Source organism: Passer domesticus, chromosome 1, assembly GCF_036417665.1.
Source record: "Passer domesticus isolate bPasDom1 chromosome 1, bPasDom1.hap1, whole genome shotgun sequence".
NCBI classification, from domain to species: Eukaryota; Metazoa; Chordata; class Aves; order Passeriformes; family Passeridae; genus Passer; species Passer domesticus.
In genome coordinates this window covers 31,303,142-31,329,445 of record NC_087474.1, presented here as the reverse complement: position 1 = coordinate 31,329,445, position 26,304 = coordinate 31,303,142, and the positions used below count along the sequence as shown (strand labels likewise).

General features: G+C 43.5%; 2 protein-coding genes and 1 long non-coding RNA gene across 4 annotated transcripts; 1 reads left to right on the top strand and 2 right to left on the bottom strand.

Moving 5' to 3' along the window:
* The first annotated feature begins 3,741 nt into the window (after positions 1-3,741).
* LOC135296236 (uncharacterized) lies at positions 3,742-12,711 on the top strand. Its single transcript, XR_010358308.1, has 2 exons — positions 3,742-7,545; positions 7,637-12,711. It is a non-coding gene; the product is annotated as an uncharacterized LOC135296236 (long non-coding RNA).
* On the bottom strand, positions 12,405-19,283 carry NUP42 (nucleoporin 42). Of its 2 annotated transcripts, none has more exons than XM_064412307.1 (7): positions 19,125-19,283; positions 17,614-17,869; positions 16,855-16,949; positions 16,460-16,536; positions 14,543-14,629; positions 13,318-13,402; positions 12,405-13,184 (listed from the first exon to the last, which is right to left on the bottom strand). In XM_064412307.1, exons 1-7 carry the CDS (start codon positions 19,231-19,233, stop codon positions 12,580-12,582), a joined length of 1,314 nt encoding a protein of 437 aa, XP_064268377.1. In that variant the 5' UTR covers positions 19,234-19,283; the 3' UTR covers positions 12,405-12,579. The 2 variants fall into 2 exon arrangements, with proteins under 2 accessions (XP_064268377.1, XP_064268380.1); XM_064412310.1 differs by lacking the exon at positions 19,125-19,283 and adding an exon at positions 18,707-19,080.
* A 461-nt stretch (positions 19,284-19,744) lies between these two features.
* On the bottom strand, positions 19,745-26,280 carry LOC135296229 (nucleoporin NUP42-like). Its single transcript, XM_064412320.1, is given in 4 exon segments — positions 19,745-22,846; positions 22,848-23,389; positions 23,523-23,607; positions 24,743-26,280. Coding segments are annotated over 3 exon segments (636 nt in total). The 5' UTR covers positions 23,560-23,607; positions 24,743-26,280; the 3' UTR covers positions 19,745-22,789.
* Positions 26,281-26,304: the final 24 nt, after the last annotated feature.

Genomic DNA, 26,304 nt, shown 5'->3' with positions numbered 1-26,304 from the left:
TTTTGGCAAGAAAAAATAGTAATTGAATGGTGTGTTGTAGAATGACAAATAAAAACAAGAAAAATCAGGTTTTGCTAAGACATAGGGGCCATGGAAACTCAAGTTATGAATTATTCTTCACTGAGCAATTTTGTTATCAGTTCAACTTTTGTGGATGTTCTGGTAACAAATAAAAACTATACCAGATGAGTGCTGAGATAACACTGATTAATTACACTAATTAATTACTAATACCTTCCCTTGTGTTTGAATTTTATTCAAATCAAGAAGAAATGAAGAAATTTAGCTGAGACATTGACAAAAGTAAAGAAATGTATATATGTAGTATATAACCCAAATGGCTATATTTGTTTTATTTAGAATATAATAGGAAGTCAGAGCTTCTTTACCTTTTCAGGCTGTTTATTTGTCTAGGATGAAATTCAAAAGTCTGAAGCCAGGAGCAAATGATGAAGCTTTTTACCTGTTTTGGCAGCCAAATTACTGGATTTCACCCAGATACACATTTATATTCCCGCCCTCTTCTATGACCCCATACTTTTACTTTTGATGTACAAATGTGTATATTTTTAGGCATAATCTTCCAAGTAGAAAAGCTCAGCTGAAGGCCACTGATGAGTGAAAATGAGGAGATGAACCCCACAGTGAGAATGCCACTGGATGTCATTGCTGTGGTGGCATTGTCACTTGGCAGTGGGGTGAGAAGTGGCCTTGGCAGGGCTGGGTTAATGTTGGCTTAACCACAATCTTAAAGGTCTTTCCCAGCTGAATCTGTGGCTCTGTGATCAAGAGCTTTGCTGAGGCACCACAGCCCCAGGCTGCAGCACTGCCACTTTGGCTCAGTGTTTTGCATGGGTATGGTTTTCACCAATACCTCAGGAGAAATCCAGCTCTGGCTTCTGGTAGATGTCTTTACCCAACAAGACATCTCAAAATTTTCTTGTCAAACTGCAGATGAACTATTTGAACAGTGATACCGCTGTTAATAATTTTTGTTATAATTTTTGCTTGTGTCTTAGCACAGAAGTGAGTTACCATGCAAATTTCCCTGTCTAACTGGAATGTGGTGGAATGTTTCAGAATAAATTCTCAGGGCCTTGTGTCTGAGGACAGAAGGGAGAGAGAATTTTCAGAAAAAAATGTTAAAAACAACAATTCTGAGGCTGCTTTGCACAGTGTCTGCAAGACAAGAGTTCTTCATCATCTTCTTCATCTCAGCCATGCAAACTGAGAGGGAAAGCACAACGAAGTGGAGTGTTCCAAACATCTTCTGCAGCTGTGAAAAAAGATACATGACTATGAAGAAGGAAACTCCTTTACCACTCTAGTTTTTGAGAAAAAAAATTATTAATAATTCTACAAGTGAGGGAGGAAAATGAGGTGAAGGGAGGGTTAGTAATACTTTAAGCAAAATGAGCTCTGCAAGTATAACAACATGTAAAATAGCACGCAGCTGTATCTGTACTTCGCAATAACCACTCTTGAGGCTCTGCCCCCTGTGCTGAGGAATGGCAGTGGATTTCTGACCCCCTACATTCCCCCAGCACCCCTGATGCTCTGTTAAGGACATGTGCTTGCAGTGATTGAGCACATTTGAAGGCAACTTGGATTTATTTCTTCAGGTCATATGAAATGGGAAGATTCTGAAAGAAAGTGACTGAAAATGACATTATGTTTAGCAGCCCTCCAAAACATGATGAACCAGCTCCCCTTCCCTGGATAAGCCAGCATGGTCTTCCCAGGAACTAATACAATCTCTGCCTGGGATTGATCTCACACTGACACTTCCTCCTTTGTTTAAGCAGCTAAAATGTTTCTGGCTAGTTGAATTGTGTAGAAAACTGTATGAAAATCACAAAATATTTAATTAAGGGTTTTGTGCTAGGTCTTCAAGGCTTTTATAACTACAGCAACTTTAAATAAAATTAATTAAATAAAAATTATGACATTTTTGAAGTCAACTGTAGTAGGGCTTAAGGACATTATTTGATTGTGCTGAAGGGCACAGGGAAGACATTTAAGCTGTTCCATAGTGACATGCTTTGCACTTCAGGTGACATTTGTTGGAAAGCTTCAACATAGTCTGTTCATACAGATAGAAGTCCAGAGCTCCAGAAAAGGCAATCTCCTTGAAATTTTTGCTCACATTACAGAGCTAACTCTTCATCACAACTCTGCACTGAAAGCAGAGGGATGTGGAAAATTCTGTCTTGTATTGATCTACAACATTTTTTATAGTTTTCGTTCCTGTGGAATTTGAATGCTTAGCATGTGTTTTCAATTACACAGAACTCTCTCTCAAAATATATTTGTAATGGATACTATTTTTAAATTGAAAATAAGAGTTTTAGGTTATTTACAAAAGAGGAAAGATGATTTCCTGTTGGGTGGGGACCACCAAGACATCCAGAGCTTTGAGATAACTTCAGTTAAAACAAGCATCCATGATAAAGGTTTTGACTCTTAGGAGCTAATTCTGGTTAGAACATAAATGAGAACTAGTCATTATTTAAATAAGAGCAAATACAGACTAAAACAAAGCAGGGAATTTAAAAGACACTCCATCCTTAGTCATTGCATTCTTATTGGATGGGTTATTTTTCTAGGCCTCAGTTTAGAGCCTTTCAGTCACCTTTGGTTAAATTCCTTTCTGAATCCCAGCTCCTTTGGTGCTTGAGTCAGTCCTTTAATGCTCTTGCAGAAGTTTGTGTAAGGAAAGTTGATGGGTACATTTTTTTTTGCTAATAATAATTTGCAGAGATGGGGCTGAGAGCAGGCAGATACCTCTTCAAGATACATCACAATCTTTAGTGAGAACTTTAAAATTCAGTTAAAAAATTATTGGACAGGGGATTATAAGGCACAATTTGGGCAACCAGAAGGCTCTTTAATTCTATTTCTTATGTATCTGCAAACCATTAAAAAGAAGCAATTTTGTCCAGTATATGTAACCTTTCATTTACCTTTAAAGTCTCCAAATAAGCATATATTAATTTAAATTCTAACAGCCTACAGCAGGTTTTCAAATTGAATAGGGTGAGAAATTTTAAAAGGTCATAGGAATAAAGACAAGACTTATCTGGTTAGCTAAAAAGATTCCTTTGATGTTTTTATCTTCCCAGGTTTCACTGCAATTAAGAACTGCCAAAACGAACTTGCTAATAGAACCACTTAGTGCTGGAACCACAGCAGTATTTAGCAGGCATAATCAGCTACCTCTGCTTTGTGCTAAGCATTTCATGACCATGTAATGACCATCCAGGCAGCCAAGCAGCAGAACTGCAGGAGCATTTTCATGTGCTCTTGTGGTTCTGCAGTACAACCTTGGCTCAGCCAGAATTCCACCACTCCAGCTTTGGTGTCCTGGACAAATGCAACCCGACTTAGTACTTTCTTATTATCTGTATGAGTCATTAACTGTAAGCAAAGGGTGCTCTTGTATCAACCCAAGCTCTTCTGGCAGCCACAGGGTCAGCAGGGGCTCTCTGGTGGGTTTCAGTCTGGCCAGCATCTGGGAGCAGGGAGCGTGTGGCAGCAGAGAGTGAGAAGAGGCAGTGGAGTTACACCTTTTGTGTATGGTTAGGACAACGCTTTGGTCATCCAGGACAGAGGAGAAGGTGCACAGAGATGCAATCCCCTCCCTGCTGGGGACCCAAACAAACTTCCAGTGTCATCCTGTTCTCATTATCATTGTAGGGGACTTCTCAACACCTGCTTCCTTTCTTTTACCCTCTCAGGCTCTAATGGGCCACAGCTGAAGCAGGCAGGAAGGAGGTTCTGTCCCCTGCCAGTGCAGGTATGCCAGCAGTGATGCAAGAGGGATGAAGGCTTGATCTGCTGGTTGTGTCCTCTTTACTTTCTCTTACTCTTGAATGGGTGAAGTCTTGCCTGACTGTTTCAAAAGTTTTATCAAGCCTTGTATGATAACTAAGAAGTCCCTGTCTGGAGATGATGGAGCATAAACAGGCAGAAGCTGCATCATGTTAGAGGACTTGTGACTACTGTTCAGTGGTGTTTCCTGTGAAAAACCCATCTGAGCCATGCTCTGGAGTCTGCCCAAGCTTCAGTTTTCTGGTGAGTTTAAATATTCTTACTCACACTTGGGTTGCCTTGAATGTTTTGGATCCTTTTCAGGGGGCCATGGTTGCCCTGTGGAATAAAGGAGGCTCCATATACTGATGCATGGACAACTCTCTCCAGTTTGAACAGAGGCAATCATTGGCTTCTTCAGTCTGCTGTTTGTGAAGGAAAAACATCTCTTATTGTCTGGATTTGTTCAGTCACAATTGCACTCTCCTGTAGCTTAAGCCTTATGGAATAAGTTACATTTAAAATTAGAAGATGAAGAATATGCAAATTTCCTCAGCTGAACCAAATAATCAGGATATGTGAAATGTCTTGAAAAACTTCACATGCTTTGGCAGAAATGCCATTCTCTGCCATATGAAAGAGCAAGCAAATTAATATATTGTGTCATATGATAGGATGAAAGGTTAGTGATACACTAATGGGTTCATGCACAATAATTTCTACAAACTGATCAGAAGGCAAAAAAATGTAATAACAATTGTTTTATTTTAATCAGATTGTTATTTCCAGTTTCATTTAAGTGAAAGATTGCCCACAGTTTCTGTTTCATCTTAGAAGCTCTTCTGCAATGATCCTGTTTTTCTGCTACATTCTGGGAGGCTGGAAAGTTCTACAATGGTAGGATCCTAGGAATCCTGTGAGAGGACACTTGAGGTCCATCTGCAAAGCTCTTGGATCATGGATAATTTCATTGCTTTCCATTAAGTATGAAACTGGCAGCAAGTTGGCAGTTCCCAGGGTGAGGTCATGAGCTTTGGTTCTTTTACATCTGAACTTACATAACACCTTGTTCCTTGGTTAACTTCATATTTGAACATGGAAGAATCTTGCTTTGATACTTGAAACAAGATGGTTTTGAGCCACAGAATGTATGAAACCTAGTTTCCTGCAGTTTGGTGCCCTTTATCCTCTTTAATACCCCAATGGGGCAAAAGTCTGGTAAACTACTCTAGATGTCAGATTTCCCTGTGTGCTGCTCAGCCAGCCAGTTGCTAACAGCATCCATAGCAGCTGAGTTTAGCCTGCTCTTCCTTCCATCTTCGAAAATTAATTTCCTGAAAATTTGCTGCAGGGTTAAAAAAAAGACTGGTGCAGAGGGAACCACAACAGAGGATCAGATGGTATGATCAAAACTGTGTAATTTTTTTTAGGAAACCTGCTAAGATTGAGTAATTTGGATATAAATCAGAAAGCATAATGGATTGGACCTCAGCAGTTTCCTGGCTCCTGTGCTCTGTGCCAGAGACTAAAATTGGTATTCGGGAGTCCTGTATTCATGGGGAATTTTTCAGATGGATACCAGCCAGCAGCACAACCCTGGGGCATCTTCTCTAAAGATGAGTCCACACTGAGGGCCTGTGAGAGCTGAGCAGAGCACGGGAGATGCACAGTGTGCACTGGGGCTTTGTGGCTTCTGAGTCCCCTGGCTGACCTCCAGGGCTGTGTGAATCATCACAGGCCCAGCAGCAGAGGTGGGAATGCTGTAAAATGCAATTTATTTCATTTCCTCTTCCTGTACACCAAGTACTGCAATATATGCAGAGGTCTAAGTAAATGATTTTGGATGCAGAGCCATAAATTTCAATCACACACACTCTAAGAGATTTTTTAAAACAACAACAACAAAAAATCACATATTGTTCTCATGTACCCTTTAGTTACTTTATAGGACTCCCTCTGTTCGTGACTGTTTCTGTTATTGTTGGAAGAATAAACCTCCTCAAAATAGATCATCGTAAGGATGGAATCTGTCCAGTGACCACTTAAATAGAAGCTTGCTGCCAGAACCAGTTTATTTCAGCTGTAATCACGAGGTTTTTTGTGCACTTATTTGTTTGTTCTTCAATGCTGTCTGTAATATTGAGATGCTCTGCTAGTGTCTTTAATGTTATCCAATGTTTTTCCAAAACAAAGTAGATAAATACATAAGAAAAGGTCAGAGAGAGATCCTTGGGTTTTTCCAACAGACAGGAAAGCCTAATATGTCATCAGGTGTCCACCATACCTCGGTTACCTCAGTATGGACCTGTTATTGGCAACAATATGTATTTTCTTCTGCAAGAACTAACTTAGATTGCTTGTGTTACTTGTATCATGTGTGCTCTTTGATAGGTGCTGCTCTGAAGCTTTGCTGTGAAAAGGAGGATGGGCTTGTGTTTCAGCCATATAACCCAAAGTTAGGGTGTCTGGGTTTTTTCCCTGACAGTATAATGAATTTCAGCAAACCTGCCTGGGTATCTTGTGCCCTTTTTCTCCCGTCGTTTCCTCATCTTCTGTACAGCGATTTTCAGAAGGGAAAAATAGGAGAAAGTTAATTTGATTGTTATCAGACACAAACAATTAAGCAACTGTTTACAGACAGATCGCAGTCATTCCTGTGTGGAGTCCAGAGGTGTCTCCTCCTTTCCTGGGTTGTACCCTGATGGATGACACAGTGTGCTGCCCCTCTGTCCCCAGCGCACTGGAGGGGTGGGGGGAAAGAGCACAAGCCAGAAGGAAGGTACATCACTGTAGCAGTGTTCTTTGGGAGAAAATAAACCTTTAGGTGTGTTTCAGACAAGTGCCTGGAGAAGCAGAAGCACTCTCCTGTCATGGTCAGGGAGGACTTTAGCCCCCCTGAGCTTCTAGATGTACTGCCCCTGCAAAGTGCAGGTAGAGGCAGCTGTCAGGGAAGAGCAGGCAGGAGGAGTTGAACAGTGGTTATAAACCATGATCACAGGTTAAGTGGGAATCATTTTGCTAGAAATGCCATGTGATAGGGAATTTGAATACATGAGCAAAGGGCACTGATGGGACAGAACCTGGAAACAGCACCAGCTGGAAAGACAGGTCCTGCTGGAGCTGTATCAGCACCCACTGTGGTGTCCAGCTCTGCCTGCGTGCTCGGGCTGGCTTGGAGGTGTCTCAGGTCATGAGCACCATGTCCTGATATCATGTGAGTTCCCACACAGGCTTCAGGTAGAGGCAGAGATTTCTGGAGAGGAGGGGATCCTGGTGGCCACTTCCCTCTGCAAAACCTGCACAGGGAGGCTGAGGAAGTCAGAACTCCATGTATGCAAATGCAGGGACCTTGTGTGCAAGAGCTTGGAGGATTGGGAGGCACACGGGGCAGGGAGGGAAGAAATCAGTCTCCAGCAACTCAGGTAGGTTAGACAGAGATGTCTAAAGCAGACTGCAGGGAGAAGGATCTGCAGTAAAATTTGGAAAGGCCTTATCTCAAGTCAGGCAGGTCTGCCTTCAGGCTGGGGCTCTCTTTTAGGCTCTGCCAAGCCCCTGGGGTGAAGTTCAAGCAGTGCTTCACTTTGCAAGGGCCTGTTGGCCCCAAGCCCATGGGAGCTCCTGAACAAGACTATGGGAGAATGCTGAAGGCTCTCTTCTGCCCCAAAGAGTTCATGTATCCTGAATACAGAAGGTTCTTCTCCACCTCATCTATTGTCCATTTATCATATAGGAACAGTAAGTGATACCAGCCTTTTATTTTTGTTTTTAATGCAACCCATGGTTATAAACTTTTATTTCAGTTTTATATTATTTTATTTCTATTTAGTCATTACAGATACTTCAGGAGAAGCCATACTTGCAGAAGTAAACTGTAATAACAAAATTTCATGTGCCTATAAAGAGTACCTTAATACTGAAGTGCATCACAAGCCAGAGATGCACAGATGCTCGCCAGAAAACCACCACAGCATTGGGTAGTCTTTTCTCTGATAGAAAAGCTCTCAGAAATCAAAAATGTACCTCAGTCTCCTCTTAAATGGGATGTGACATGGTTTTACATTCGCACATGCAAATGTTGTTTGTTTGATTCACACAGGAGGATTGGTTTATTTGGTATAATTAGAACTAATCTAATTAGTTTGCAGGGCATATGCAATGGGAATATTTCATGTGACTTGCAAAGATAAGGCTCTCTTCTCTTGAAGAACAGAGGCCTTCCTTGATGTTGACCAGAATGCATTTAGTTTGCTAAGAACTCACTGCCACAACAAAATAGAAATTCAGGTGGAACAGGATATAATTGCTGCAGGTACTTTAAAACCACCAGATTGCATTTCTGATGACTAACATGCAATTAGCACCGTAACAGACCTGCTTGCTGGAAGGGGAAAGGCATAAAACTTGTTTCTTACATCCCTCATGTACATGGTAAGAACAAATCCTACTGGCTGTGGAGGAAAGACAAAGCAATCCATGTACCTGAACAAAAATGTGCATCAGCCTACTGACATTTAAATCTTGTTCTTCTTGCTCTTCTTCCCTCCATTTTAAGATCTGGCTGTGGTTTTTTTGCAAGAGAGTAAGTCCCACCAAGGAGCCTGTTCCGTGATACTGAAATTTGCAAGGGTGTTGGAGATTAAATAAGCATATTGCCTAAGGCTGAGCTGCTAAGAACAACTGTGGTTTTTTACTTAGCTATTCTCAGCAGGAGAACCAGGCAATTGCAAGTGAGAGTTTCAAGGCAAGTGTAAGTTTCAAGACCAAGAGGCATATTCACTCCCAGGGTTAGAGAGTTAATCTGCCTCTTTAAACTCCTCTTTATGGCCAGCACCCTGAATCATTCCCAGCACAGGTGGCTGAGACACACAGAGCTCCCTGCCCCAAATGCTCAGTGTTGCAATCCTGTCACTCTCTGTGAAAGTATTGGTGTATTGTGGTTCAAAGGAACTGATCAAATCTACTTGTGCTGACTGCTGCATCCCTGAGGACATGTGCTGTTAGTCCTGACAAGCAGGGACTTGGTTCTTGTGTTTTGGTTGGTTTGGCCAGATCTTAACAGAGGTGTAGAACAGGACTTTTCCAGGTGGGAAACTTCCTGTCTAAGAGAAGTCTGTGAAAGTAGCACAATATTCTGGTTACTAGAAAAGTCTTGTTTCCTCCTTCCTGAGAGGGTACCTTTCAAAAAGACAGTCATTGCTCGTCACAGCCTCTGCTTTCACCAAGCAGTAAATATTCAGCTCTCAAGTTCCCTCCTGAATTCTTATTTCCAGTGGCTTTGCTTGCACTCTGAATCTCCTTCTACTCATCTTGCAGCTCTCTGGCAGTTGCAGGCTCAGAACTAAGCACAGCATCACTGTAGCTACAGGAGATTCCTACAGCTCAAACTACGTTTTCCTGATCTGAACCAGCATGGCCTCAGATCTATTACTGTCAGCACCTTTCTACTGCACAGTTGGCTCCCACTCTCTGAACACTAGTAGTCCAGACTTTTCCTTCAGCTTACATTAGGCTTATATTGGCTCAAATATAATTAGATACCTACTAAAATTGATATCAATTTAGACAAATTGTCTAAATAGAATTTGTGGCTTTTTTTCGTCCACTGTTGCTCAGGTAAATCTCTCTCTCTGTCTTCTACATTAGGACATGGGAGGTGGACTAGAAACAAAAGCATTCACTCATAGATGTTTCTGATTGATAACTAACCCTAATCACAGTCACATAAACCTCTGAAACCTCCTAAATGCTTGTATCAAATGCCTTACTAAAAGCCAGTTAATCTGTTTTTATAATCTCCTCAAATTATTTGTAACTGTCAACAAATTAAGTATCTTTGCTCATTGAGGTATGTTTTTTCCTCAGTCTGCTAGCAAATCCCTGGTGTTCTGCCACTTATCTGAGTGATATCACTTACCAAAACTGTGGTAAGTCCATTATCTGATTCCTTTACTGACCAATACAGCAAATTGTCTGGATTCCCACTATGCTGCAGTAAGCTCACATTTCACAAATATTTTCTTACTTGTTTCCATCAGTTACTTCATGACATCCTTATTGATTTTCAACCATCCCTCATTTCGAGTACTTTTTAAATAGATTTCCACCATTTCAGTTTTATCAATCTCAATTCAGAGTTCCTGTATTAATAGGCTTTTCATATTCCTTTCCCTCCCCAGGCACATTTATGAAAGCTCTTCTTCCCTCAGCCTTCTGGTCACTGTTAATTTATTGTTGTGGATGCCCTTAGCTTGTTCTCTGAGGTTTAAATCCAGCCAGCTGATCATTTGCAGTCCATCTTCCCTCATTCACTGTAAGGCTACCATGCCACTTGCTGCTGCACATTGTGAAACTACAGAGCATGGGGCTACTGTGATGTTTCATTTTTAAGACCTAATTGTAATGCTCTCTGAGGTTCACAGGGTTGGGTTTTTTTCCTTCTTAGATGCTAAATCACATTTTGAAATCTGCCAATGCTGCTAATATATGAGGAAAAAGGGCAGAGAAAATTCCATTTGTTAGATGCTGGGCTGCTTCCCCAGCTGGGCAGCAGAGAGTTTTTCTCCTGTAGACAGCCAGCCTCAAATGCTGCTGTCTGGGGATTAATCCAGGATATCTTGAAAACCAAAACTCCATTCTTCAAATTAGTTGTTTGCACCACACTGCAGGAATTTCAGTGACTCATAAATCCTGTTATTTCAAAGTAAGGGAAGTACTTGAAAATATCACATGGAGCTTGAATGTTCCAGCCCATTTCACAGACCAAGATTTTCAGCTAATCAGGGGACATTACACATCTTTTCTTGGACACTCACCTCATGTTTCCTGTTCTAAATCAAAATACAGTAAGTGACATCTGTGAGTTTGCTGCCACCCTATATATGTTTTTATATGCCAGATCACAATATTATCATGTTCTGGGGAGCAGCCATATACCAAACAAACAAACAAAAAATAACAGTTGCAAAAAGGAGAAGTTAAAAAAATGAAAGAATTGTAGCTAATAGAAGATATTGTTTAGCCTCCTTTGTGCTTGCAATCAATGTTGATATAAAGTATACCAAAAGCAGAAAAGGATGAACAGGAAAAAAAAAATTGGGATAATTTTCCTTGGTCTAATAAATTGTTGCCTATTTTCTGCAGTTTAGTGAGCCCCCTAGAGTAATATTATTCCCTTCCCTTCTGTCCTATCCTTATCCCTACTTCTGCACCCAGCTTGCCTTTGCCAGATAAGTCACATCACACTGCTCCTGCCAGCATTTCAGAAGCTCATTTGTAAAAACACCAAATCCTAGTACCTCTGTAACAGTAATTTAAAAAAAAAAATTAAGGGCGAGGAAATTATTTTAAAAACCACATTTGATCAAACTTTTTTATTTTTTGTCATCAGGAATACCTCATTTAATCTTTGTTTATTAATGGCAATGTGACCTAACACTTAAAAATTCCCTTCTTCCACTAAGTCTCTATGTGTTAGAAGGATGCTTGAGAACATCAAGCCAATATTGTCTGGCTGTGTGCAGGAGAATATCCATATTTTTTGCCCTTACACTTTTTTTTAAAAAAGCAAAATACTTCCATTTAAGACAACACATGCTCACCTTTAAGCCTGGGAAGCTCCTAGAGAAGTTTAGCAGCAACAGGCTGCTGAGATATGTAACACCTGCAATTTCAGCCACATCAGCACTGAGCACTCACAGTGAGGAACCTGGATCTCCATGAAGGCTGCAGTGTCCACCCCCAGCCTACCATCCTAGCTGCTGTTCCAGTCATTCCCACTCTTTTAGCAAGCCAGTCTCTGACGGACCTGTGGTTGGATACACGACACAGGTGAAGTTTTATGTAGGACCATGAGGTCCATACTGAGAACTGAAATGTTATCTGCAAGTGTTAAAGAGGCCACTGATTTAGTTATGTGTATCCTGAAGTAAACTTTTGCTTTCCTCTTGAAGATGAGGTCTGGCAATTATAGACTACTAAGGGGAGGGTCTGGTCAAGAGCAAATGTTCTCCTTCCCTGAGTCCAGATGTCCTTTGGAAGACTCCTGACTCCTGCTGTAGTGTCTTGGCAGCAAAGCTGATCCCTTAACACCATGACTTCAGGAGAGGCAACGTTAGTATATGCACCCATCAAGTTTTCAGAACCTGACAACAAAGTGCCATCATTCACAGAAAGGCAGTTTTGCTATTGCTTGCAAAGTTTCACCTAAGAGGCACCAAAATAACAACCCACAAGCTCCTTCTGCAGGATAAATGCTTTCAGGGCTGTATGACATTCCTGCAGGCTTGGTGACCTCAGGTGAAACTACTAAAACCAGCTGAATTGTGTCAACTGGCACAGGAACTGGCTCCCAGGGGACAGAAGGGTGTAGTGTGGCACAGACCACACAGGAGCCATACCTCTCTCTCAACTCACAGTCCTCCAACAGTGCACAAACCTTTGAAGAGGCATAAGAAAAGGCTGTCCAACAAAAAGCACCTCCACTGCATTTCAGGGTTCCATTCACAGCACGCTCTGAATACTTGACTAAAGCACTCTTTCTTTTGATGTAACCTTTTCATAAAGAGTGTTTACCCAAAATTTCACAGGACAACAAAGAAAAGCAAATGTTCCATTTTATTTTCAACAGTTCATTTCTCAGATGTAAAAAGTCTGTCCCAAAATAACTTAGAAATTATAAAATACAATGTCCACATGTTTATACTGGTAATTTTATTCCTGCAGGAGACTTGAGAGATTAAAAAAAAGTTAAAAGTAGCATTTCATTTCATTTCAGAACATGTTACTTCTGAATAAACTTACAAGATCGAAAGCATTTAAGAGTTCTAATGGTGGTGGCTTAATAGGAATCTTTCCGATTGTGAACTCCTTTGCTTCAAACTGCTGCCACTCTTCAGCTGACAGTTCACTCTTGGGTGTGAATAACTTCTCTGAGGCAGGGCTGGGGTTGGTGGCTGCAGCAGACACTGAGGTGACAGGATGGCCAGAGGCACTGGCGCTCTGTCCAAACAAAGCACCGCTCGCAGGCGAGCCACAAGTGGCACCAAAGGCTCCAAAGGCTGCTGGAGTGGTGCTTGCAGAGTTCACAGCAGAAGCACTGCCAAAGCCTGAGAAGCCAGAAGTCCCAAAGCCACCAGCCGTGGCAGCTGCTTTAAAGGAGAAGGAGGCTGCGGATGGAGCGGCCGGGCTGCCAAAGCCAACGGGTTGGGGCGCACTAGGAGAGGATGCTGTCCCAAATGCAGGAGCGTTTGCAGCAGCAGAAGAGCTCCCAGCAGCAGGGCTGCTCCCAGGTGATGTTGAACTGATGAGGCTGGAACTGGCCTTAAAGGAGAAACTGCTGGCACTGGTACTGCTGCTGCTGCTGCTCACTGGAAAGCCTGCAAGTAGAGAATTGACAAAAAATATTAGATTTTGTATCCCCAGTATACCAAACCACTGCTGTATTTCAAAGATGCAGCAGCAAACTACAGGAAATGTGTAAACGTTTTGCCTCTTAGAACAGGAACTTACTTGACAGCCCAAAGCCTGAGGTTTGCTGTCCTCCCATTCCAAAGGCAGGTGCTGGTTGAGAGCCTGTGGCCTTGAAAGCAGAGAGCTGAAAAGATTCCAGACACATACATGAAAACTAGATTCCAGAACAGGGAACTCTCTCTCAGTAACTAGCTGAAACAAAACCAGAGCTGCCCAGTCCTACTGAACCCAACTCAGGCCATGCTGGACAGTGATCACTCCTCACATCTGCCTGTTCTTGCAGTGCTTTACGTGCTCTAAGGCCATACAGGCTCTTCTGTCTAAAACCCTCCAGAAATGCAAATCTGTAACAACTGATCAGTTTTTGGCTGCAGTCAATGACCTGATGCCCTCTGGGAGCTCTCCTTCTCTCCTCTCACTGCTCCAGGATGTGCTCCATGACTGTATTTCGGGCACAGCTTTGACTCTGTTCTCTGTCCTCAGCACATCTGTGTCTGTTTTAGCTCTCCTGTGCTAAAGCCCAAATCCTGCTTGTCCACCTTCAGCACTGACACACCAAGGGTTGGCATCACATGACTCAACCTTCCCTGCACCTCCTGCAGACTGCACTCAAACAGAGCCACTTCCTCTGCCTCCCTCATTGTTTCACATGGGCTTGAACTCAGGCATTTGCTTCTGAAAAACCAGCTCCATTCACAAGTGTTTCTCACCTTCCCAGGAACAATGACTCAGTCTATCATCATCAAATGGTATCCAAAGGACTTCTCTCCCACCTATCCCTCAATTCTGACATTGGCCAAATGCTCCATTTATCCTAAATCCATTTATCCTATCCATTTGTCCTGGAGGGGAATTCTGCTCCAGTCTGCTGATCCTCTCTTCAACAGAGTCAACACCAGCACATGGGAACAAAAGGTGTGGTGGGGATTGGCCTCTTCCTGGTCATGTACACAGCCAGATCCCAAAGTTAAGCTCTGGTCGTTTTCATGTGGCTTGCAATGAGAGTATTCCAAAGCTGGGATCCAGCTGCTGCCTTGCTAACATGGAAGCATCCCTATGAGTACATTTTTCCTCAGTTAACTGAAGGAGTTTATAATAGCACCTGGAATTCACTGATTTCAGGTGTCCAGAGAATATGCCCAGGTGGCACATCACAAGTGCTACATCTCAGAAGTTTTTATACTCATAACAAACATCTGTGTAAATTACTGCATTAAAAAATGACATCAGGCACAGAGACATGCTGGTATTCGTTAACACTTACCAAAGCTGCTTTTGTTGATGCATTTAAAGCTTTTAACTGAAGTAGCCGATTTTTCCATTGTACTGCTAAGTTTTGGACAGCATTGATCTGAAAAGGGGTAAATAAAGCATGGTTTTATTACTGAAGTGTCAAAAACATAGGAGTTATCTGGCAACTGAAGGGAAAAAAGACATCCAGAATTAGAAAAGTAATTTCATTGACCCAATAATATATTTTCTTTCCTGAAACTTCAACGTGAGGAGCTGATGTCTCTGTTATTAACAGAGAATTCCTTTAAACTCTCTTACTACTGTCCTTAAATCAACCCTTTTACTTTACACAGGAGTAACATTTAAACGAGTTCTGGGACTTTTCAAATCCAAGTTCTATTTTTTTCTCAATTAGATGCTGGGGACAAAAAGGACACAAACAAGATATATAAGTTTTATGTATATGAGAACAGATTCTTCAATCTGGCCTTTCCACTTATGCACTCACTCACTGAAGTCCCATGATTCACCTTAGCTTCTTCCTTATTTTCAGAAAATAAAATGCCCACTTTCAAAACACTGTAATTCAGAACAATTCCATTGTATCATCCCAAAATAGTCACTTCTGATGAAATTAACTTCCTTCATTTAAATCAACCCCCTTAATGTGATCAATCAGATAACTGCACAGAACAGTGCAGCAATAAATGGTATCTGTGTCTTGATAACTGTGATTTAGTATTAAGCAAAAACCTAAAAAGTCTTTAAACAACCTTTCAGGAATTTCAAACCTGAATTTCCTACATTTATATTTAAGTTTAGCAACACATCTAATTTGATGTCTGGCCTAATTGAATTTTCCCTAAACGAGTTAAACAGCTAGTGTCACAAATGACTGCAAAAATTGAATGAGTAATCTTTTTGTAGACAAATGTCTTAATTTTTCAAGTCTTACACCACAAACATCAATAATTCTTTTGTGTTTAGGCACATGCTGGAAGATCATGTTGCTTGGTATCTGCTCCTATACAACCAACTGGAAAATTCAGATTTTTACCCAGTTTAATAATAGAAATAGGGAAAAGACATGCTGTACTTAAACATTTTGTAAGAGAACTGTATCACATAGCTATAATCTATACATGAGAGATAGAAAAACGTGCATTTGCTGCTTTGATGACAATTTATTTATTTATTTAAATAGCCATGTACAGCATATTGTTTATTATTTGTTATTTATTATTATTTTAGTTTATTATTTTAATTAAAGTTTTAAAAAATTATATGTCTCCTCTCTCTAAAAATGCATTTCTGGTAAATCTAAACCTATGAAGCAAGAGTTGTCACAACTGTGTTCCTTCTGTAACACAGAACCAAGAAGAGGAAAAGACTGCAACGTGGTTTGAATTAATTTGTACTTGCATCTATCCAACAACCTAATTTCTTTCGTTTCTGTTAGCTTTCTTGGTATTGATAGGACTACAAGGAAGCAATGATATATACACACTGAGAGATGTTTTATATAAAAACATATACCTTATTTTTAAATGAGTATATACATATCTTTTTCTAGGAAAGAAGTATCTGCTATTTTTATCATTAATTCCCTGCAACAAAGGTATGTGAAAGAACAAGGTCAAATTCTCTTTAAAGCACCAAATAACCACCTATAACAATCAAAGTGACTAATAGTGTATAAGGCATTAAACTTCTGAGACAGGATTTAAGTAACTTCTGCAAGTAACAGGAGCAGCGACAAGATTAAGTCAGGGAGTGCCTAGCAGCTGTTTTTGCATTCACTTTGATGTACAAGAATTGAACAATATTTTGGCATTCTGATAATTTCCTAGAGCTGGGAGATAAATGAATCAAGAGTTGCTACCTGAATAACAGTAACAAGTCCTGTGCCAAGGGTGCCCACACCAGCCAACATTTTAAAAATACTTACATAATTTCCAACGATATTGTTTGCTCTGCTGTCGTAGTACTCCAGACGCAGCTCTTCTGGCGAGACATCTGAAAAGCCTGCAAGGACAGGAAGAGTCAAAAACCTCTGAGAAAACAGATTGATACTTCCAACTGCCCTCTAGAGTTACAAAGACATGGACCTTGATACAATGTCTCTCTTAAGAGAATCAGAGAAAAAAAAACAAAGATTCATTACAGAGTGTCAGAGGTGTGAATGTCCAAACTGAATTTGCCATCAACTAACATTCTTTCCTGTTGTATCACAAGGCAAATTATCACCTTGTAAACGGCTGCTCAGAGGTACAACAGTGTGGCCAGTCACAGAAACATCCTAAACAGCAAGCAGCAATACACAACACTGAAAACATTACCTACCTGAGACATTCGGCTTTTCTTTCATTGGTGAGTAACATGAAAATATCCATTGTCCAGAAGACTCCCAAATTTCCATGTCTTTCACTACACATTCACTAACAAACAAAACAAAATCACAGATGAAGGTGAAATTGCATGGTCAAACAAAAAATGCCAGTAACAATCAATTCAAACAATTGGTTTGAATCCAAATTGAGAGTCAAAAACCTGCTACAATGAAAACCAAGTTTTTTCTTAATATAATCTTTAAAAAAGTAACAGAAAGTGTTTCCAAAACTTTGCTTCTTTGGGAAATCACAGTGCTGCCTCTCAGGACCTACCCTGCAGATACTGGTCACTTGTAACTGACTCTAAAAAAACCTTTGTGAAACCAATAGTTTTGTTGTTGACAGAAAGATTCATTGTCTTAAGTGACAAAAAAATCAAGTAAAATAATTCATTTTCTTAAAGGGGCTCTGACTTCTTATTTTCAAGCACTGAAATCTGTTTCTTTCCTTATCCTCCTGATCACAACCTAAATAACACACCATCTTACTAATATCACAGTTGACTATCTGCCCAGCCCAGGTCCCAAACAAGGATCACTTCCTCCCCATGCCAGCATCATTCCAGAGAACCAAATGAAGTGATGTTCTCTACATTTGTTCCCTTGTCCAGCTTTCTCCTCACGATCCTGTCCTCTGCATTATCCCTAGGAAGTCAGTGAGCTTTCAACCTGCTCGTTCTAAATGCCTCCAGTAAGACAGGACTGTAACTTACAGAATTCTCTCCTCTTCATCTTTAGAGCCATCAGCAACACTTTGACCGTGGGCTAAGGCAGAGAACCTGTTCTGTGAAAAGTCTGCATTTCTGCTGCTGCCGCCTGACGATCCAAAGTCAGAGGAGCCAAAGAATCCTCTTCCGTGATCTCTGCTGCCACCCCACGAATCAGACTTGAAGGAAGATGGCTGGATAACATTACTGTATCTCTGGTTAGAGGAACCCCATCCTCCTCCTCCTCCTCTTCCACTAGTAACTGCCAATTAAAACAAACAAACAAAAAAGCAAAAAAACAGACATTTAAAATCATTAATATATGAATCAACATCAGCAAAAACTGTAAGTCTTACAGTGGCAATAAAAAGTTTGAAATTAAAACATAGTTTTTTCCTAATAAGTTAACCTCATTATTAAGTTAGCTTAACTAGTGAGGTACCCGGGTTAGTTCTCAAGTCCTATTTCTCAAATGGAACAGTTCGGGTTGGAAGGCTCCTTTAAAAGTCATGCAGTTTGATCTCCCCTGTGCCATAATGAGCAGAGACCTTCAACTACATCACCGTGCCAACAACAACTCGTGGCACTGCAGAAAGACACTGGCTCAGTTTTGCTTAGGCTGTTTCATGAAGTAACTACCCCAGCAGAAAAAGATTAAATTGAACACACCATAGGTTTATGTTAGAGGCTCCTGCCTCCGTAGCTACAGCAGGGGCTCTGCTCCAGCACAGGGAGCTCCCGAGCTCATTTTGAGACCTCGGACACACCTCAGCGTGTTGTTACAGGCAAACCCCGACCCTCCTTCCAGCAGGAATAAGGACAAGTGAGTTCCTGCCGTGCCACCACTGCAGCCCTCAGCTCCCTGTCGTGCCCCTTTCCTTCCCAAAGCTCCCAAACACCCAGAGCAGATGAGAGTGGAAACAGCCTTCACTGGGTACAACACACAGCTGCTGGAGACTTGCTCGCTGCTCATGAGAACAGTTTCCCAAGCTGTTTCCCCACTGCCTTGCAGCACACCCCGCAGTCAGAGAATCACAAGATAAATTAAATTGCAAAAGAGCTCTGAGACCATCGAGATCAGCCTATGACCAAACAGCACCTTGTCAACCAGACCACGGCACCAGTGCCACATCCAGTCTTTCCTAAAGCACCTCACTCCAGGGACAGTGACTGCACCACCTGCCAGGGCATTCCATTCCAGCGTTCCGCCAGCCCAGACCTCCCGTGCCGCAGCTCAGGGCTGTCTCCTGGTTGCCCGGGAGAACAGCCCGACCTCAGCCCGGCCCCAGCCTCCTCCCAGGCACTCCTAGAGGCGATAAGCCGCCCCCAAGTCTCCTTTCCTCCAGGCTAAACACCCCCAGCCGCTCCTCGCAGGACCTGCGCTCCCGACCCTCCCTCAGAGCTCAGCTGGGCCAGCGCCGAGCCCGAGGCCGCTGCCGCACCCGCCCGGCCCGCTCTGCCCCGGAGCGCCCGGGACGGGCAGATCCGCGCCCGGCCCGCCGTCCCGGCGCAGGTACCGTGTGGCGGGGGCGGCCCGGGGCGGCCCGCGGCGCCGCGGGGGTGCTCGTTCCAGCAGCGCTCCCCGAAGCGGCAGTAGCCCCGCAGGAAGAACTGGCACACGCCCATGGCCGCTCCGCCGTCGCGCGGCTCTGACGCGCCGGGCGCGCGCCGCGCTGGGCTCGGCCCCCGGGCAGGGCCGGGAGCCGCCTCCCAGAGCCGGGAATGGGCCGGCAATGGTCCAGTCAGAGCCAGGGAGAGCGCAGTAACGGGCTGCTGATAACGCCAAGCACGGATTTGATTCGTGCTGGGCAGAGCTGCGGTCACGGCCGCAGTAAAATAGCCGCCCCTCGGCTGTGGCCGCCCCTCTCTCACAGCTCTTCTCCCGCAGCCTGCGCGGTACAGCGTTCGTGTGCTGTGTCTTTACCGGGAGATGCATAAGGGATGTACAGCCCATGGCTACAGAGTCAGCAGGGTCCGAAGAGACCTTTCGGATCATCCAGTCCAGCCACCAACCCATCCCTACCACCGTAATCCACTAAACCACATCACCCAGCAGATCCAGGCGCCTCTTAAACACCCCCAGGATGGTGATGTTGTCTGCAGAAATTGGATTAATTACACAGTGATAAGCCAATAATTACACATTTGAAAGACTGTTTATTTCACAGTTGCACAAGCCCGGGTGCTAGATGGTATTCCACAAATCAAGCACACCAGCTATCAAAACTTTTTTATATTTATACATTTTAGCAAACAAAGGAATTAGCATTAATCAGCTACAAGTTACACAGCTCTCTTACTAATTCATATTCTATCTTCTATTGATTAATTACTCTCTCACTTCTCATGTCAATTAGTCCGCATGCTCAGTCTTTCTCTTCTTGTGGGCCCATGGCTTTCTTGGGTTGGTGGTCCACCAGCCAGTGGTCACAAATCCCCCTGCTGGAATTACCCTTTACCCAGTCAGAGCAGGTTTCAGCACAGTTGCTGAGTTGTTTTTATTATTTTCTTCCTTATCTTGGAGGTTCTGACGAATATCCTTGTGGTGTGTAAATTCTGCATTCTTTGTGTCCTAGCACTATCAGTGCTACATCTTTCTTCCCAAGCTTTGTTAACCTCACCCAGCTCTGAGATCAGTGAAGCATGTCCAGCTCTGAACCCTAACAAGGCAATTCTACCTACTTCTAGCACATGAGCATCATTTAGAGCTTTCCAGCTGCTATCTCTTTCAGGGCTAAATCTCCCTTCTTGTTGCTTAGGCTTGAAAGTATATAAAGATCAAGCATTAAACAACATCCTTTCTTAGGAAAATTGTACCACATATTGCAACAGTGACTCCACCACCTCCCTGGGCAACCTATTCCAATGCCTGACCACCCTAACAGTGAAAAACTGTTTTCTAATATGTAACCTGAATCTCCTGTCTCAGGTCAAGGCCATTTTCTCTAGTCTCTCACTGTAGGTACACTATAGTTTGGAGATGTTGAGCTGTTGCTGTTTGACGGGTATAAAAGTGGCGGGCTGGCACACAGAGGCTGTGCTACATTTAGGGATTCACTGCCCAGCACCCATGTGCACAGCCATGTAATAAAAATCTCTGTGCATCAGGCACAGCATCACCAGCCAGGCAAGGGAGGGATTGTCCCGTTTGGCTCTGTACTGGGGTGGCTTCATCTCAAGTCCTGGGGGCAGTTCTGAGCACCTCAGTATAAGAATATAAAGCTGGTAGAGAGCATCCAAAGGAGGGCAATGAAGATCAAGAAGAGCCTTGAGGGGAAACAGTGTGAGGAGCAGCTCAGGGCTCTTGGTCTGTTCAGCCTGAAGGAGATGAGACTGAGTTGCAGTTCACAACTTCTCAGGAAATAGAGGGGCAGGCACTGATCTTTCCTCACCACGGACCAGTGACAGAACCTGAGGGAATGACCTGAAGAACTTTTTTCTAATGACACAATGAGGGGAGCTTTACGTTGGGTATTAGAAAAAGGTTCTTCACCCGGAAGCTGGTTGGGCACTGGAGAAAGCTCCCCAGGGAAATTGTCACAGCACAACCTGACAGAGCTCAGGCACATGTGACTCTTGGGGATGGCCCTGTGCAAGGAGCTGGACTTCGATGATCCTTGTGGGTCCCTTCCAAGTCAGGATATTCTATAAACTCTACCCTGCGTGCAAATCTGCTTCTTGCACCCAGTAGAATCCATATTGGGAGTTCTGGGTACCCAGGTGGCATGGCCAAAAGTGTTGACTAGACCATCTTGCTTCCTCTGGCAATGGAGAGCTGGATGAGACAGGACTGCAGCATGTACTGACCACCTGATTACAGACTCCACCACATCCTTTCCAGTCCCAAGGTGGTGAGCAACTCAGAGGTGCAATGCTGCAGAGAGACTCAAGTAAATGCAAAAAGGGGAATAGAATTCTTGGATTGGTAGGTGCACCAGTGTTCCTCTTTCAAATGGTGTATGTTTATCAGTGTAACCAGTCAGGGGGACTAGGGTCATGTAACTATGGAAGGTCTGGACCTAAGGGTAAAGGAATTGCGTAACTTGAATGTTATAAAATTAAATGATGAGAACATGCCAATGTACAATTCTTCCCCACAGCTGTCTAGGATGCATCCCCAAAAACTGGAATGTGTTTAGGGCAGAACCAGTGACTAAGGATAAAATGAAGAGCTATTGTCATCACTAGTGGCCATTTTATAAATTGGAGTATGGGGAAAATGTGCCATTGCAGATTAATATTATTTTACAGTGGATGTTGGAAAAGGGGATGAGGTTTTATGTGCAAAAGTTAGTTCCCTTCATTCCACACCCCTAAAACAGCAGGGTGGAGATGGATAAAGAGGATACAGCTCAAAAGCACAGACAAGCAGTGGGGGCAGAGCATCACCATTTTTTTTCTGGATATGTTCCTCGTACTACTTTTGATTTTTTGAATTGGAAATGATCTGTGGTTCATAATGAGAGAACCCTGAAGGAATGTATCAGCTTTCGGAAAATATCATGCTGTCTCATAACCCTAATTGGTGGGAGATGTAGGCTATATTGAACCCCTTTTTAATATGGATGAGAAGAGAATGGTATTAGAGAAGGCAAAAGGATAGGCAGGGGTTGTGTGGGGTCTGAAGTGGCCCCTCCTTTTGACCTGAATCCATGTGCCATTCGTGGACAGGAAGGGTGAACTTAAAGATGTAAACATTAGGATGCTGGAGGATTTTGATAATTAGTGAAGGGGACTGGAGCAAATTATAGAGGCATCCCTTAGAGATCATCTAGTTTCAGTAAAGCTGGGGAATAAAACAACAGATTTTTGAAAGACAGCAAAGGCACACATGCAGTAATAACTGTCAGTAAGGGCTCACCAATAAATGTACAACACCAATTGTTGGGGCAAGGGGGAAAAAGCTTTCATGGTCAGTCCTACATCCCACAGATGTACATCTGGAGATAATACATTGATACAAGAGTAGGTTTTAAATAACTGACTGAAATATTCTTTCTTTTGACACCATATTTTTCATGTAGTCTTTATACAAAATTTCACAGGACAGCATACAGAAGGCATTTTAGTTTCAACAGTTCATCTTTCAGATGTATGAAGTCATCCCAAAATAAGGTTCAAAAGTTTATATTTGTGCAGTTGTTTCTGCAGAAGAGAATCAAAGGAAATAAAAATTAACATTTCAGAGTAAACTTAAAAGGTTGAAAGCATTTAAAAGTTCTAATGGTGGTGGCAATAAGAGGAATCTTTCTGATTGTGAACTCCTTTGCTTCAAACTGCTGCCACTCTTCAGCTGACAGTTCACTCTTGGGTGTGAATAACTTCTCTGAGGCAGGGCTGGGGTTGGTGGCTGCAGCAGACGCTGAGGTGACAGGATGGCCAGAGGCACTGGCGCTCTGTCCAAACAAAGCACCGCTCGCAGGCGAGCCACAAGTGGCACCAGTGGCACCAAAGGCTCCAAAGGCTGCTGGAGTGGTGCTTGCAGAGTTCACAGCAGAAGCACTACCAAAGCCTGAGAAGCCAGAAGTCCCAAAGCCACCAGCCGTGGCAGCTGCTTTAAAGGAGAAGGAGGCTGCGGATGGAGCGGCCGGGCTGCCAAAGCCAACGGGTTGGGGCGCACTAGGAGAGGATGCTGTCCCAAATGCAGGAGCATTTGCAGCAGCAGAAGAGCTCCCAGCAGCAGGGCTGCTCCCAGGTGATGTTGAACTGATGAGGCTGGAACTGGCCTTAAAGGAGAAACTGCTGGCACTGGTACTGCTGCTGCTGCTGCTCACTGGAAAGCCTGCAAGTAGAGAATTGACAAAAAATATTAGAATTTGTATCCCCAGGATACCAAACCACTGCTGTATTTCAAAGATGTAGCAGCAAACTACAGAAAATGTGTAAATGTTTTGGCTCTTAGAACAGGAACTTACTTGACAGCCCAAAGCCTGAGGTTTGCTGTCCTCCCATTCCAAAGGCAGGTGCTGGTTGAGAGCCTGTGGCCTTGAAAGCAGAGAGCTGAAAAGATTCCAGAGACATACATGAAAACTAGCTTCCGGAACAGGGAACTCTCTCTCAGTAACTAGCTGAAACAAAACCAGAGCTGCCCAGTCCTACTGAACCCAACTCAGGCCATGCTGGACAGTGATCACTCCTCACATCTGCCTGTTCTTGCAGTGCTTTACGTGCTCTAAGGCCATACATGCTCTTCTGTCTAAAACCCTCCAGAAATGCAAATCTGTAACAACTGATCAATTTTTGGCTGCCAGTCAATGACCTGATGCCCTCTGGGAGCTCTCCTTCTCTCCTCTCTCTGCTCCAGGTTGTGCTCCATGACTGTATTTCGGGCACAGCTTTGACTCTGTTCTCTGTCCTCAGCACATCTGTGTCTGTTTTAGCTCTCCTGTGCTAAAGCCCAAATCCTGCTTGTCCACCTTCAGCACTGACACATCAAGGGTTGGCATCACATGACTCAACCTTCCCTGCACCTCCTGCAGACTGCACTCAAACAGAGCCACTTCCTCTGCCTCCCTCATTGTTTCACATGGGCTTGAACTCAGGCATTTGCTTCTGAAAAACCAGCTCCATTCACAAGTGTTTCTCACCTTCCCAGGAACAATGACTCAGTCTATCATCATCAAATGGTATCCAAAGGACTTCTCTCCCACCTATCCCTCAATTCTGACATTGGCCAAATGCTCCATTTATCCTAAATCCATTTATCCTATCCCATTTGTCCTGGAGGGGAATTCTGCTCCAGTCTGCTGATCCTCTCTTCAACAGAGTCAACACCAGCACATGGGAACAAAAGGTGTGGTGGGGATTGGCCTCTTCCTGGTCATGTACACAGCCAGATCCCGAACTTAAGCTCTGGTCGTTTTCATGTGGCTTGCAATGAGAGTATTCCAAAGCTGGGATCCAGCTGCTGCCTTGCTAACATGGAACCATCCCTATGAGTACATTTTTCCTCAGTTAACTGAAGGAGTTTATAATAGCACCTGGAATTCACTGATTTCAGGAGTCCAGAGAATATGCCCAGGTGGCACATCACAATTGCCACATCTCAGAAGTCTTTTTACCATAATAAACATATGTAAATTACTGCATTAAAAAATGACATCAAGCAGATACATTGCCATTCATTAACACCTACCAAAGCTGCTTTTTCTACTGCATTTAAAGCTTTCAACTGAATCAGCCAATTTTCTCACTGTTCTGCTAAGAGTTCAACAGCATCTATCTGTAAAGAGAGAGAAAAAAGTGCATATTCTTATTTTTGGGGAAGACTTTAACAAAAAGCAAAGTGGTCTATCAACTGAACTAAACAAAGATATTTACAATTAGAAAAGAAACGTCATTAATCCAACAGAGGAATTTTGCTTTCCTTCCCCTTCAAGGTGAAAATATGCATTTTTTGTTATTAATACAAGATTCCTTTAAATACTCTTAGTGTTGCCCTTATATAAAAGTTTTATGTCTTTACATAAAGAGCAATATGAGATTGGGCATTCTGAGCCAGAGATCTCGAGCAGATGATGGTAGGGTAGACCACAGGGACCAGCTGCTATTTTGTCATTCTCTTTGGGGCACAGGAATTGAAGGATATTTTGGCATTCTGATAATCTCCTAGAGTTGGGAGATAAATAAGTCAAGAGCTGCCTCCTGAAGATTGGTAACAAGTCTTATCCCAAAGACTGTCCCCATAATTTTTAAACTGCTTACACATTCCCAATTACACTGTTTGCTGTCATAGTATTCCAGGTGCAGTTCTTCTGAAAGAAGGCATCTGAAAAGCCTGCAAGGACAGGAAAAATCAAAAACTTCCAAGAAAACAGATTAATACTTCTAACAACCCTTCACAGTTACAAAGACATGGTCCTTGGTACATTGTCTTGTCCTGAAACAGTTACAGTCGGAGACTAAAGAACTCCAGAGGTGTAAATGCCCCAGATGAATTGGCAAACACCGGCTCTTTGACCAGGAATAAAGACAGGCAACCGCAGCCTTCGGCTCTCGGTTTAGTCCCTCGCCTTCCAAAGCTGCCCAACACCGAAGCCGGTGACAATGGAAACAACGCGCAGCGGCTGCACGCTGCTCCTGGCAGCGAAGATTCCCGAGCTGGTTTCCCACGGCCCCTGGCCCATCCCGCAGTCCTTCAGCCAGGCACAATCCTGCGGGTGCCGAGCAGCGCTGCCGCCGACAGCCCCGGCGGGACCCGCCCGGCCCCGGCGCTCCCGCCGGCAGCGGCCGCACGGAGCGGGGCCGGGAGCCGCCCGCGTCCCGCCCGCCCCGCCCGGGCACGCTGGGCCGGGCTGCGGGGCCCGGGAGCCGGGATGCTCCTGCCGGCGCCGGGCCCCAGGCGGCCGCACCCCGCGGAGCCGAAGGACGAGCGCGGCCGCCCCCAGGCGTGCCCGGGACTATTCAGCCTGGCGGCTCCGGGGCCCGGAGCTTAACAGCGGATGCGAAACAGATAAAAGAACCTGTCCGGTCTAAAAAGCACACAGTTCCCTCCAGAATTCCAGTAGTTCGGATTCAAGGAATGGAGACACCAGGAACAGGATTCGTGGACAGGAGAAGTGAAAAGGCAAGGGAAAACAAAAAAAGTCGTATGCCCTTCACTTACTGCTGAATAAAGAAGGGAGTTGCAGGAACCACAATGGAGGCCGTGAGTGTATCTAATCCTGTCTGTACAGGCAGAGTTGTCAGGATGAGGAA